General features: G+C 34.3%; 1 protein-coding gene and 1 long non-coding RNA gene across 2 annotated transcripts; one reads left to right on the forward strand and one right to left on the reverse strand.

Annotated features, from left to right (window-relative positions):
• The first annotated feature begins 5637 nt into the window (after positions 1 to 5637).
• On the forward strand, positions 5638 to 6415 carry LOC121215894 (uncharacterized). Its single transcript, XR_005911867.1, has 2 exons — positions 5638 to 5919; positions 6197 to 6415. It is a non-coding gene; the product is annotated as an uncharacterized lncRNA (long non-coding RNA).
• Positions 6416 to 10618: 4203 nt separating this feature from the next.
• LOC107899048 (glycerol-3-phosphate 2-O-acyltransferase 6) lies at positions 10619 to 13033 on the reverse strand. The gene is made up of 2 exons (XM_041090733.1): positions 12211 to 13033; positions 10619 to 11666 (listed from the first exon to the last, which is right to left on the reverse strand). The coding sequence occupies exons 1-2, from the start codon at positions 12826 to 12828 to the stop codon at positions 10737 to 10739; spliced, it is 1548 nt and encodes a 515-aa protein (XP_040946667.1). The 5' UTR covers positions 12829 to 13033; the 3' UTR covers positions 10619 to 10736.
• Positions 13034 to 14322: the final 1289 nt, after the last annotated feature.

Raw genomic sequence — 14322 nt, forward strand, 5'->3', positions numbered from 1 at the left:
CATTTTCTTTTTTTCCTCCACTATCTTAGGACAGGCTTCTAAGGAGAGATGAAATCTCGATACGGAGGGTTGATTTCCCTTCTTCGAATCAGCCATTGCATAACGCTCCAATATCTTGTCTATGTATGAATCTTAAGATAGTGTTCTCACTTTATTCTTTCGATCCCTCAAGATTCAAATACCTAAAATAAAATTAGTTTATCTCAAGTCCTTCAAGCTAAATTGTTGGGTTAACCACAGTTTAACCGATGGCAATGTCCCTACATCCTTCCCAATAAGTAGAATATCATCGATATAAAATGAGAAAGACCACATTTCCATCCCCTAAATGTTTATAAACATAAGGTTCATATACGTTTTGCTCAAATCCAAAAGTCTTTATCACTTGATCGAATCTTAAATTCCATGAACAAGATGCTTTCTTAAGTTCATATATAGATCTGAGTAGTTTGCAAACTTTATGCTCGTTTACTTTAGCTATATATCTGGTAGGTTGCATAATGTAGATGCTCTCTTCAAGACAATTGTTCAAAAATGTTATCTTGACATCCATTTTTTTGATCTTTTAATTGAGAGCCGTCACAATGAATAGTAATATGCGGATTGACTTAAGCATGACAACTAGAGATAAGGTTTCTTCGTAATCGAACCTTCTTTCTAAGTATAAACTTTTTTTACAAGTCTGATATTATAAGTTTCCACTTTTCCATCCTCATTTCTTTTCCTCTTGTAGATCCACTTACACCCTATGGGTCTTATCCCTTCCGTTAAGTCTACAAGTTCCCACACTGAGTTGGAATACATAGAGTTCATCTCAGCTTTCATAGTTATTGCCTAAAGCTTAGAATCAGCACTCTGCATTGCTTCGTCATATGTGAGTGGGTCATCATCTTCCTGTTCACCAAATTCAGTGTTAAAAACACTTCCACCAGATTAGAAGAACTCAAGCCTATGAAAGACCCTTCCACTTCGACGAAGCTCCCTATGCTGCTGATCACTTGTAGATCTACTATTAGGAGTTTGTTCTGGAACTATTTCCATAGGGTTTTGTATATTTTCTGGAAGCTCATCGAGTACCTCTTTACTTCGAGGTTTGAATTCATTCATATAACTTTATTCAATAAAAGTAGCATAAGTTGAGACTATAACAGTTTTCTCTTTTAGGTAATAAAACAAACCACCCTTTGTTCCTTTTGGATATCTTACAAACAAGCACAATTATGTCCATGAGTCCAACGTCTTTACATATTTATCCAATATATGGGTCAAGCATCCCCAAATCCTAAAATGATTAAGATTCAGCTTCCTACCATGCCACAATCCATATGAGGTTTTTAATACTGTCTTAGTTGACACATTATTCAAAATATAACAAATTTTAGTTGGCACATTATTCAAAATATAACAAATAGTTTGTACAACGTATCATCAAAAAGAGATTGACAGCTTCGAATAACTTAATATCGAATGAATCATGTCTAACAACATTTGATTTCTTCACTCAGCCACGACATTTTGTTGTGAAATGCTTAGTGCGATTAACTGGGATAGAATCTCATTCTCTATTAGGTACCTTAAGAACTCATCAGATAAATATTCTCCACCTCAATTAGACCAAAATGCCTTTATGGGTAAACCTAGTTGTTTCTCCTCTTCCACACGAAACTTTTTGAATTTATCAAAGGTTTCACTTTTGTGATGCATCAGGTATACATACTCATATATGGAATAGTCATCAATAGAGGTTACATAATACTCGTAACTACCTTTTGCACTAACACTCATTGGGTCACATACGTTAGTGTGCACAAGTTCTAAGGGTTTTTTGGCCCTCATTCTTTTTGCATTAAAATATCGCCTAGTGATCTTACCCTCCAAGTAAGATTCACATTGTAGAAGATTAACTTCTTTAAGTAAACTTAAGATGTCATCTTTCATAAGTCTAGTGATTCTTTCTCGATTAATATGACCAAGTCTCAAATGCCAAAGTACGTCTCATTAGAGTGAGAAGTTTTAAGTCTTTTATTAAATATTTCAGTGTCAAGTAGTATGTACATCTTTATTTTGATAAAATAGAGATTATTTGACATTCATCCAATACAAATAAGATTGAAATTTCTAAATATTGCAATTCTATTATTAAAAGTCATGGTCAAGTCGTCTCTATATAAACATGCAACAAAAATTAAGTTGCTTTTGAAACTTGGTACATATAAAACGTCTTTTAAAATAATCTTCCTAAAATTATCTAAATAAATATGTACATCTCCCCCAGCTTCAACTGCCACACTTGTCTCGATCCTAGTTCACAACGATAAGCTCTTATCTCTAAGATCTTTCATCGCATCGAACCCCTATGAAGAAACAAATACATGATTAGTAGCTCTTGAATCAATAACCTAGTGGTTTATTGAGTCTTCCACTAAACAAGCTTTTATCATCAAGAGTTCCATACATTTTCTATTAGTATCTAGGTATTCTTTTCACTCTTTATAGTTTGCCTTGAAGTGCCCTTTCTTATTACAAAAAAAGTATTTTAACTTAGATAAGTCTTTTGGCTTTCTGGTTTTATTCCTTTCCACTTGTGGTGACCCATAGACCTTAGTTTTGCCTTTCCTAGTATATTTTCCCTTCCCTTTTGAGGAAAAAGTGACCACTATATTCACTTCTACTCTTTAAACCAGCCGACTGTTATTCAATATCAATTCATAGGATTGTAACTCCTTTATGAGTTGTGTAAGCGTCAAGTTTTTATTGCTAAGGTTATATGTAGCTTGAAAACTAGCAAAATCCTCGAACAAGCTTTTGAACTCCATCTCTATTTGGGTGTTTTAGTCCAAATTAGCCACATTGTCAGCGGCCTCGGCAAAGAAGCCCATAAGAGTGATCATATGGTCTTTGATTGAAGTGTCGAGTTTTTGTTGGGCATTCATTAAGCTAGTTATAGCAAACTATCGAGCCAATGCAGCTTGGCCTCCGAACATGTCTTCTAGCTTATCTAGAACTTCTTTAGCAGTCTTACAGCTCTCTAGTTGCTTATACAGAGTGCTGGTCACGCTTTCTAGCATATAGTAACGAGTTATCTTATCAGACTCTTCCTTGCGTTTTCTAGCCTCAGCTTGAGTGGTCGAAGGGCACTTAGTATCAATAAATGTTTTAAATTTCTCACAACTCAAAACAATTATTAAGTTTATTTTCCATTCCTTATAGTTGTTTCCGTTCAATTTATTTTCAATGAGTATGTTCATAAGGGAGTTGGTTTCATTTTCGAACTAAAAATAAAAGCATTCATGTATTAATATCTTTGAATTAAGAAAATGTTTGTAAATGTTTTGCAGCATTACAATATGCATTAAAATGATGCATGCATCTTACATTAAACCTTGAAAACATTTGTAAGTCATTGCAATGATAATTCCCACACACATTGAATCAAGCCACCGTGGGGTGATCATGATTAACTAGTAAGAACATGGATTTTCTTCCAATTAATACATGAACCTAATTCCTTAGGCATTCACACGTACTAATAATCATGTAATGTTTGGCCATCATTTTAACTTAAGTAGAGCTCCTTGGGGAGTTACTTAACTAGAAAATCTTGAGTGTATAACCATCAACTCAACACCTATTGCATCATGCACCACAAAGGAGTCATCGTGGGATAATCTCACCGAGTAGCATGCTTTGACTAATTGTCCTACCCTATGGTTTTATAATTTTGACCAATTAAAAGGAGGTGATTCATATTTGACCAATTAAAAACCAAATCTTTCCTTGTTAGATCCAATAGACATGCACCTTCTCACTACCACACTTCTCACAATAATCGAATAACCTAAATAAGTAAATGGAACAATACAACACATATATTTCCTCATTAATACACATCTTATCTTTACTAGATCAACTGTGGATAATCTCATACATATTGTCGAAACCATTTTTATTTTTGAAAAAAAACAAAAATTAGGTGTCGATGAAATGGGAGTCGCCACCAATCTTTTATTGAGGTGTGATTGGATCACCTAAAATGACTTTGGTCTACGAGTTTTAGAAAAACAGGTTTGGGAGTCAGTTACGTTCAAGGAAGGATTAGCACCCTCGTAATGCCCAAAATTTGGTACCAAGTTGATTAATTAGTGTCTTAATGTCGAGAGTTAATAAATACAATCCTTAGTTAAGTTAAATTATTTATCAAGACTTTCTCATTTTGAAAAAAAATATCACACCCAATGCGTTAGGGCACAATATTTTATTCTTTTCAAGATAAGTTGGTCTAAAAAACTCGTGTAATAAAATTTAAGAAAATATTTAATTGTTTAAAATTTATGAAGAAATCGCAACCCAATATGTTAGGGCATGATTTCTTAAAATCCCAAATATTGAATATTTCCTTTATTTTTTAGGAAAAAATCTTTATCTTGAGAAATTAACGCGTCACATCCAATACGTTATGATACAACATATTGAGTTCCCGATGACAAACCTTTTATTTTGTTTGTTTAAAGAGCAATTCTCGATTGTTGGATTTAACGAAGAAAATTGGAACCCAATACGTTAGGGCTCAATTTCCTTGAAAATCCTAAATACGAGTATTATCTCAATTTTGAAAACTTTTTATTTTTAAACTCGAGTAAAAAATGATGTAATGTTATATTGAATGCGTGTATAAATATCGCAATAACAAATAATAATAAATATGACAATTGTATAAAAATAATATAAATAGATAAATAAATAAAAATAAATCAATGACATCCAAAGTCTTTAATAAATGAGCAAAATAATAAAAAAAATATTCTTTTGAATATAAATGAAAACACAAATGAATAAGCGAGTGATGGAAATAAACAAACTTTGAAAAATAAATAACGAATATAAGGTGTGTATGTAATATATACATTGGAATTATGAAAAAAAAAGAAAATATAAAATTTATATAAAAAAATAAATTTATATATAATACATTCATGAGAATAAAGAAAAATACATATATAGAAATTATAAAATATGTATGGAAAGTATAATATGTATATACGTACATATATATATAAGTTAATAAATATATATATATAGATCATAAAGATAATGATTATATATATATATATAGAAAAATTATAAAATATGTATAGAAAGTATAATATATATACGTACATATATATATAAATTAATAAATATATAGATCAGAAAGATAATGATTACATATATAAACTTAAAAAAGGGAAAAAATATTTTGAAATTAATCCTAAAAAAAGGACTAATTTTAAACTATGATAAAAATCTAGGGCAAATTCGCAAATAATTGAAGTTTCAAGGACCATATTGAACGCGCAAAGAATGCAGAGGGGCTGGAAAGGAAATTGTCCCTTCTCCTCTAAAACGGCATCGTTCAAAGAGGACTAAATTGAAATTGAAAATAAATAAAATGGTAAATTAAAAAAAACTCAATTGCAAAAATATTAAAAGGCGGATGGGCTAAAAGCGCAATTTACCCCTCCGCTCAGAAACGCGCGGATCCTTGGCCGGGTCGAGTCGGACTCGGGTCGACCCATGCTCAAAACGACGTCATTTTAGTTGGCTATTTAAGCCAATAAATATCCAAAAAAGTTTCATTTTAACCCTTTTTAAAAAAAACAAAAAAAAACTTTCAAAAACTCTCTCCTTTCCTAGACGTCCGGCCTCTAGTCCGGTCATCGGCCGACCGCCGATCTCCAGCGCTGGCACCGCCGTTTGCGGTGGTCGAAAATGGGGAAAATCCCCTATTCGGTTCCTTTGGCCTCTCTAAACCCAAATCTGGGCTCAAATCATTCAAAAACCGCCAGAAAAACCTCAAAATCCCTTGGGACCCCTTGACTTCCGTTCGTCTATCCTCGGAGACGAGCCTCGGCTGCCCCAACGGCGTTTCAAAAGGTGAAAGTAAGTTTTACTTTCTTGTTTTATTTTATTTCAATAACACAAAATAAAAAAAAAGAAATAAAAAAAAAACAACCTTTTGGTGTTCCGATTGGTTCTCTGTTTTTGCGAAAATAATAGCCCCTTTTTTATTGATTTCTTTTCCAATCCTACTTACAGTCTATTTAATGGCTTTTTATAGCCATTCTCCAACAATATAAAGAAACGAATCTATTTACATCTATTTGATCTGCAAATCTTTTTCTTTCCATATACTGTTGTTCTCTTTCTTGGTGTGCAGGTCCGGAGATCAACTCATGCGGGGCTAGGTGGCTGCGGCGCTGTTGAAACCCTAGGGTTTCTGACTGTAATTTGGGCCACTGTAGTTTGGGCCATTGTTATTGTATTTTTGGTTTGGGTTTTGGGCCTAAAAAACTATTGTATTTGGACTGTCTTGCTTCATGTAGGCCGGGCAAATTTGACCAATTACACATATATATCACAACTATATCATAAATAATTATTAAATAGCATATAAAGATATGGGTAATAAAATTAACTTGTCAGCCAAGGTTTCGATGGTTCTATTTCAAGAAAGTAAATGAAAAAACAAAAAAAAATTACATAGTTTTTTGCCACAAGGAATTCCTTGTGTCTTCGACCGCCTTCGCTCCATTTTCTCCTCATCATGGACCCCTTTTTGAAAAAAATTAAATTTATGTTCTATGTCCATTTCCGGCTCATAAGAATTCTATAAATAAAAACTAATCCTACGTGGAGATGATAGTCCATAGTCTATTTCCTAAGAACCACAACCTTGGAAAAAATAATAATTATATAACAAATATATAATATTTCATCCATTCACATACACCCCCCTAAATATTCGACTAATTATAAGAATATCACATCTTATCAAATATTAATCAAACAAGATGAAAAGAGAGATTCGGTCTTAGTTTACACCATAAATATAGCATAACCTGACGTTTTGATACCAATTATTGGAAAAATCCTGATTTGAAAATGATTTTCTCGTACAACGAAAAATAAAAGTTTTAAAAATCGACCCAGTTTGTGATATTTATAGCAATAAATCTTAATCGAATCCGTACATGTGTTTTTGGCTTAACAGGCATTCGTTGTTCCTGGCTTTCAAACCAAACAATCTTCTCTGCTATTATCGTACCACGAACTGCTTCGAGTGTGGGCTCGAACCAATTAAATTGAAACACAAAATTAGAAAAAAAAATTCTCTTTTTTAGGGTGAAAACAAAAATTCTCTCTTCTTAATAGAAACCTGTAGAATTGTTATTCCGAAAAAATATATGTAATAGTTGAGAATAAATTCTCTTTATTTTTTGGCAAAATAACAATCTTTCAAAGTTTTGTTAATAGCTATATCGGTGTCATCTATTTATAGAAAGAGAAGGTAGAACCCTTATTGAGTTGTAATTGTTTATTTCAATTAGAAAAATAACATCCTACTTAGAATAGGACTAGGGTGGACGACACACCCTAGCATTCCTACTAAGGTTGTCGCCCCCCTTCACGTCCATGAAGGGTTTTTGGGTCTCTTTCATATTGGGTCCAATTACGAGTACTTTCTAGGCCTTTTTAACCTAATACTCTGAAATGTGATTAAACCCGATTCTATTTTTATATTTTCCAAAATAAACTTTAATATTTATGTATTAAACAATTTTCTCATCCCTATTTTACCCTTCATAAAATTTTGACGATTTTACTCCTGGTAAAATTTCAAGAAAATATGTTCAATATTTCACAACTCAACATGTTCACTATGACCGAATGATTTCTTTTTTTTTCTATTCATTCTGTTCATTTCTATTCAAATACGCAATTCATTTCTGGTTTCAACAAGCTAATGAAAGGACGAATTAGACATATGTAGTTGAGGCTCAAATGATTTATAATTAAGTTGTGGTTTTTCGCCTATTAATTATAAACTCATTTAGTCACAAAGTCATTCCACTATGACGGACAAATAGTGATCAAGTCATCCATCACAAAGACGGACAACCCGTGGCCACGCTTACTTTTCATCAGCCATGTAATGCAAATGAGAGGATATCATTTACCCATGTTTTGGGCTATGAATTCCATTGTTGTGAATAACGCTACATATTACAGAAGTCGTACACCCAACACACTAGCTTTTGGTTTCTTATCTATTTGAACTCAGGCTTTTACTTACATCAAAGTATACGAGTCACGCATACATAGTCCACCATCCACTCAGAATTTAGGTATGTCACACTATGAATGTCACAAGTGAATAAATTCATAAACGGCTCAAGATCTATCTTGCTTGGGTCTTATCCGATGTACTGTCAGTCTAGTCAGTCACATCTATGTGTCTATCTTCTAGGAGTCATCCGCTCCCCTAAGACAATGCATCTTCTTAACTGGACTTGATAGACGACATTTAGTCTTTTAATCAATTTACTCATTTCCGATTAGAGTAATGACATGTTTAGGTTTGTCTAATAATACAAGTTGTCTTTTCGTACTACGATCTGACCACGTAATACCACTTACTATTAGTTAAACAATTAGACAACCAACGAACAAAATTTGCTTCCATTTTGCTTTGCATGCAAAAAACGTTTAAGTACAATTATACAAAGTATATTAATGTAATCAATGGATTTGTTTTATTAACCAATTTGTTCAAAAAAATTACAAGTTTACAAACGGATATACTACACTCAAGGCACCAAATCCAACAACCCTCCCAAGATGACTACTCGGGCAATGGATGGCCTAATCTTCATTAGAAACATGAAATCGTTGGTTATCAAACATCAAGTGGGTTCAACTGCTTTATCCCATCAGAGTTAGAATGAATGACATGGTCTATCCTATCATAGATATCCTCGTCCCATCGAAGACATCACTCCCACACACTCCGTAATGATGGCTAGATGGGAAGTCTAACACGTTAGCACCATATCACATAAGATCCTTGCGTATAAATACCTCCAAAAATGATGAAGAGGGATAAATCCTTCAAGAGTACTAAGTTACATCCTGCCAACACCCTTTTAGCCCTAAACCTTCAAGTTCTCTCCATCATCACTTTTCATAACCTCCAGCTCTCCGTTGGATAGGGTGAACCGGCACTCACAACAATCACTCTACTCTGCTCTGTATCCCTCACTTGTTGTATTACTATATAAAAAAATGTCCAAATATAAATTTAAACATTTATGTTAAGTAATATCTTAATGTACTACAGGCCAAACCAGACAGCAAGATCTTCCAAAACTTGCCTGCACAGTACCAGAAATATATAACATTCAAATTGGCAACGTGGACATCAAACCCTGCCAAACATTGACGATTGCAGCAACATACGTGAAATTAAGCTTCCACACATCAATGAGGTATGGCATCATCTGCCATATAACATAGGAATTATACGCATCGAAGCAGGTAAGAGCTATACCATGCATTAACGAGGATAACAACCAACAACAATAGTCAGCATATATAATATATGGAAGCTAAAAGTTGTTTAAAGATAACATCAATCAACATGATGAATTTATCGTGAAAAATGTACCCAGTTCAAATATTGGCCTCCTTAAACGAGGCTTGCCCATTGGGCTATAATAACCCACGAAAAGTTCTATCAAATGGACCGTTTTTTCCTTTGTTGGGGGTGCTGTCTTTGCCATGGTCTCTTTTTATATTTTATTGGATGAATGGAATCTGAATCCATATCACGTTTAGGTGTCTCATGTTGACAAACTGGCCCATAAGCTTTCCCACAAGGATCCCAACTTGTCCATAGCCTAATGGTGAAGTAGTTGGATTGGATTCCACGAGTTGTATACATTGCAACCTCCAATTTTCTTTCTTTACGACCAAGTTATGGAACTTGGCAGTTTAAAGCAACCCTTTTTGCGTATCAAATGTTTTTAATAGAATATAAGGAGGATCATATCCATACACATGTCAAAAAGGATATTCTAAGACTCAACAATATACTGATCAGTAAGAAAATATCAGAGTTTTACTAAGATAACAATATAATAAATGCTCGGCCCTTACATTAAACAGACAAAATTTAAGAGGTGCTGCAATTGTGGGGCTGTCTGACACCCGACAGGGTGTTTAACATAATGCCGCATTTGAAGCAACTACAGAGTGTTGTATCAACTTCAATGCTCTTTCTTCCACAGCCAGGAGTATAAGTTGAATTGTGAGGCTGGGATGTAAGAAATCCAGCTGTTTCAGGGAAGAAAGATGGGGATCGGTCATTGGTCAATGGTCACCTTTACCAATATGGACCACTCAAATCCTAACCAGTCCACTGATTTTTCTAATACTTTATTAGATACAATTATGGTGGATTTATTGTTTCGTGAATTGCTTATGTTCTTTACTGCTTTGAAGTTAACCAAATCCAGATTGCTTGTTGGTTGTAGCCTTGGTCATATTGCTGATTTGTTAAACTCAATGGCATATATTAAGAATAAATGGGAAGATTTCCACAAAAATCACCGACACTGAGCTAATTTTAAAGAAGTTATTAATGACTGTTCATCTTTAACTTAATGATCATCATTCAATTTCCTTTCTTTTGAAACAATGGTGATATCCCAAATCCTGAAAGAATGAGAATGCAGATAGGGTCGCATATACCGGTGTCATACTGTTAGGCATTTGGCTTGACACATTCAACATTTGTATGTATCAAAACAGAAGCAAATTATACATTGCTATTCTATTTATAATTAGCATCACAATCCTTTTTTATTTGTCAAGACAGTTTTTAACATAATGGAAAACAATAGACAAAACAATATAAATTAATTTAGCTCTGGATACTGATCCTCCTTTTTATTTATCCCCTTAGCCTTTTGCTTTTCTTGTTCTTTTTCCTTCTTTGATGGAACACGACCATCTGTTCCTGCAAGCATAACATACTTGTCCTTCCTTGTCAAGTTAGTGCATTCGAACCCCAATGTTCCAGCCAGCACCCTTTGTATGTAGTTTGAAACCTCAATGGCTGGCTTTCCACCATTGCAAGTGAGCTCTGCAGGCAGCTGGTTCAAGAAGGTGATCTCATAAGTTGGCATTGGATTCATGAAAACGAAGTAAGGATCCAACAATTTGTATCCCCTAACCGTTGTTCCGTGAAAAACTGTTTGTCTTGCATTGATCGCCACCGGCACGATTCTGTCAGTGAGTTCAGCAAACAATGCGCTGAATCTCAGCAGAAACGGTTCTCGGCAGGTAGTCCCTTCGGGGCATATGACCAAGTCACCTTCTTCGAGAAGGCGCTTGATGTTAGCTGCATCTTTCTCTCTTTCCCTTGATAAAGCAACAGCTTTAATCGGGGAAATAATTTCAGTGAATTTGCTAATACTATAAGTAACACAACTAATTTTTCGGCCTAGGGCAACGGCTGTAACAACTGGGTCTAAAACTGTTCTATGGTTGCAAACAAAGAGGACTCCACTTTGGCCTTTCTTAGGTGCAGGTGGAGGGGTACCCTTAACAATCAATTTGATTCCTAGGATCATGTAATTGTACCGAGCAATTCTCTCAGGCAAAGGGATGTTGAGATAGACCCTTAGTAGGGAGAGGATGAAGCCAATAGGAAGCCATAGGAAGGTCAAGAGGGCAGCCAATGGGGTTGGTCTTTGGACCAGCCGTCCTTCATGAAATATAACAGAGCTTAGAAGCTTGGTTTTTGGTAATGGCTCGCATTTGGTTCTTGGCACCATGTATCCTTCCTGCACACACACAAAACATCAACTTAAGAGCTAGACCATGCATAATTAAAACTAGCTAGCGTCATGTATATGGGGTAGTTTGTTTTATAACAAAAACAGAGTTAAATCGATGATTAGAGTCATTAGTTTCAATATCTATGGCTACAACTACATATTGAACATCACAAGGATAGGGTTGGAGTAAAAATGGCCTGAAAATGTGAAAATTAAATTGCATGTTGTAGTTGACAATCTCAGTTTCACGAGTCATTAATCATGGTATAACGAAGTTGAAGAGATTAGTAGGGGACCATGTGGACCATTAGAAATTTAAGTTGTAACTATAAAAAGCCAGCAGCTATCTAAAGGCTGAGAAAGACATCAGGAGAAATATCAAACAAAAATTATGGAGCATAAATACTCTCACCAACCTTTTTGTAAACACAAAGTTAATAATTATGTTGGAGGAATCTGTTTTAAGAACCTATACTAATTTAGGAAACAGCTTGAAACGTTCAATTATGACGGTAAAGAAAAGGGAAGGGTTTGTTATGTGATAAAGAACCTTGCATAATGACATGAAATAGTGGTCAATTTCTCTGTCTCCCAGACCTAAATCTGGTAATTCAGTGCCAAATTCCTTCGAGATGGCAGCCCTTTTGTGTTCTCCGACAAGAACTCCTGGTTTAATGGTAAACCCAGTTGCCCTGCCTGTTTTTGTCACTTGCAGCTCCGTTCCAATAACCTTATCAGCTCCTAGAAATGTCTTGGCAAAAGGTTCCACCATTATTCTAGGATTTGCGGTAATAATGTATCTTTTACCAAAGGAGCTGAAAACTCTCCAAGTCTCGGGGTGAACATCGTCTGCATAAAACTTTGGCAACACAGACCTGGAAACCAGCTCAATGTCTCTTATCTTTAACCCGGCAAAGGAGATGAAAATGAAGGTATTAATGGCAAAAGATTCAGAGATGAACAAGTAGGTAGAATACACGACTGGAACGGATAGTAAGAGAAGCAGTGCTCTTAACAGGCTGCCAGCTTCGAGGGCAATAAGCATGTAGTAAGGGAAAGCACTACGTGACACAAGAAGGGTTCCATCTAAATCAGCAGCCACCGTCTGATTTGATCTTCCCTCGCTGCTACATTTCGAAACAGGTTGAAAACAAGGGTGAGCCCCCATGACTATGGGAAGAGCAAAGCAGGAAGAAGAGGGTTAATGGTTTTTTCCCTTTTAGAAATAAGGAGTGTAAGAGACAATGGCAATGATATTGTTGAAGCGATTCGCTGGCTTTATGTAGCATGAAAAAACCGTGGTTGAGACCAAGAAAAGCATAAGGAAAACCAATAGTTTCTCATTGATAAAAGAAAGGTTATCAGTAAATAGAGTATTAATTAACGTTTACCAACACAAATATATACATGTATTTTACGTATAAACCTGGGCAGTTGTGAAGAGGGGTCGGAGTAGTTGGAGGTGGACACCAACACCATCATTTCATTCAATTAGCCTACTTTTTTAGTTTCCAGGCGCCGGCCACGCCGCTTATTAAAACACCTTCTTTTTTTTTTTTTTCTCAAGAGTAAAAAGTCTCGATAAATTCGGTAAATATCAAAATTTAAGTTTCATCAACAATTTTATTTAATAGATGATCTATAAATTTACTTTCTATTAAACCGACCTCAAAAATAAAATGACATCCTGTTACAAATTTTTTGGTTATTAGTATTTTACTATAACTTCTACAAGAAGCAGCCAAATTTGTTGTAAATTACTTGTTTTACTTGCGCAGACAAGTCTATAAAAAAAAATTCCCAATTGCTTAAACCAGGCATAAATTCTACCGAAATTAGGTTAGAAAGATAGCCGTCTGTCGTCGAATTTTTGGGTCATATAATATTTAATTCAATGATACATTATTTGTTGATTTAGCATGAGAGTTTTGTCTAGTGAAAGTGACCAAAAAATAGGAATCAGGCCTGTAAGGATAAAGGAAAAAGAATACTAATATATAGCTAATTTTGAGTGAAACATTGAATTCAAAACGGGTGGGATGAGGGTAATGCAGTTGAACCAGCTGGAGGTAGCTCAAGGGCTTTATATTTTGGCTTCACTTTCCGCACCTTTTGTAGTAGGATGGCAAAATATCCAAAATTATTGGCTTCTGCCTCAATCTTATAGGCTATCATCATCATCATCATCATCATCATCATCATCATCATCATCATCATCTTGAACGGTTTTATCCCACCCCTCCCGTTATATTTATTAGAATGTCACTTTTTGTATTTTTGTAAATATTTATGCCTAGTTTGCTTATTACAAATTTAAATTTAAATTTTGAAAAAATAAGTAAAAATTCTAGTAAAAAATAAGATTTTTTTAAAATAAATTATTTTTTTTAATAAAATTAAGGCACGAGAATGACTAAATATTACTAATTAAATTAATTTATTGCTAATTTATATACTAAAACATGCATAAAAATAATAAAGTATAACATACTTGTCCTTCCTTGTCAAGTGAACTTGCAATTAAAAATTAAAAATTTAATTCTTTTTATATTTTTATATAAAAATTTTAGATCATTTGCTAATAATGGTAATAATTTTTATCAAAATTTGTTGACTATGAGATGTGTTGATAAGTGCGTAAGTTCTTAATTATTTGTAATAC

Source organism: Gossypium hirsutum, chromosome D04 (assembly GCF_007990345.1).
Source record: "Gossypium hirsutum isolate 1008001.06 chromosome D04, Gossypium_hirsutum_v2.1, whole genome shotgun sequence".
Lineage (NCBI taxonomy): Eukaryota > Viridiplantae > Streptophyta > Magnoliopsida > Malvales > Malvaceae > Gossypium > Gossypium hirsutum.

Excerpts from the sequence above, each read along its gene's own strand:
- LOC107899048 (XM_041090733.1), bottom strand. The coding sequence starts at position 12,828 with ATGGGGGCTCACCCTTGTTTTCAACCTGTTTCGAAATGTAGCAGCGAG. Across the intron at positions 11,667-12,210 it reads ATTTCATGTCATTATGCAAG|GAAGGATACATGGTGCCAAG; the intron begins GTTCTTTATCAC and ends GTGTGTGTGCAG.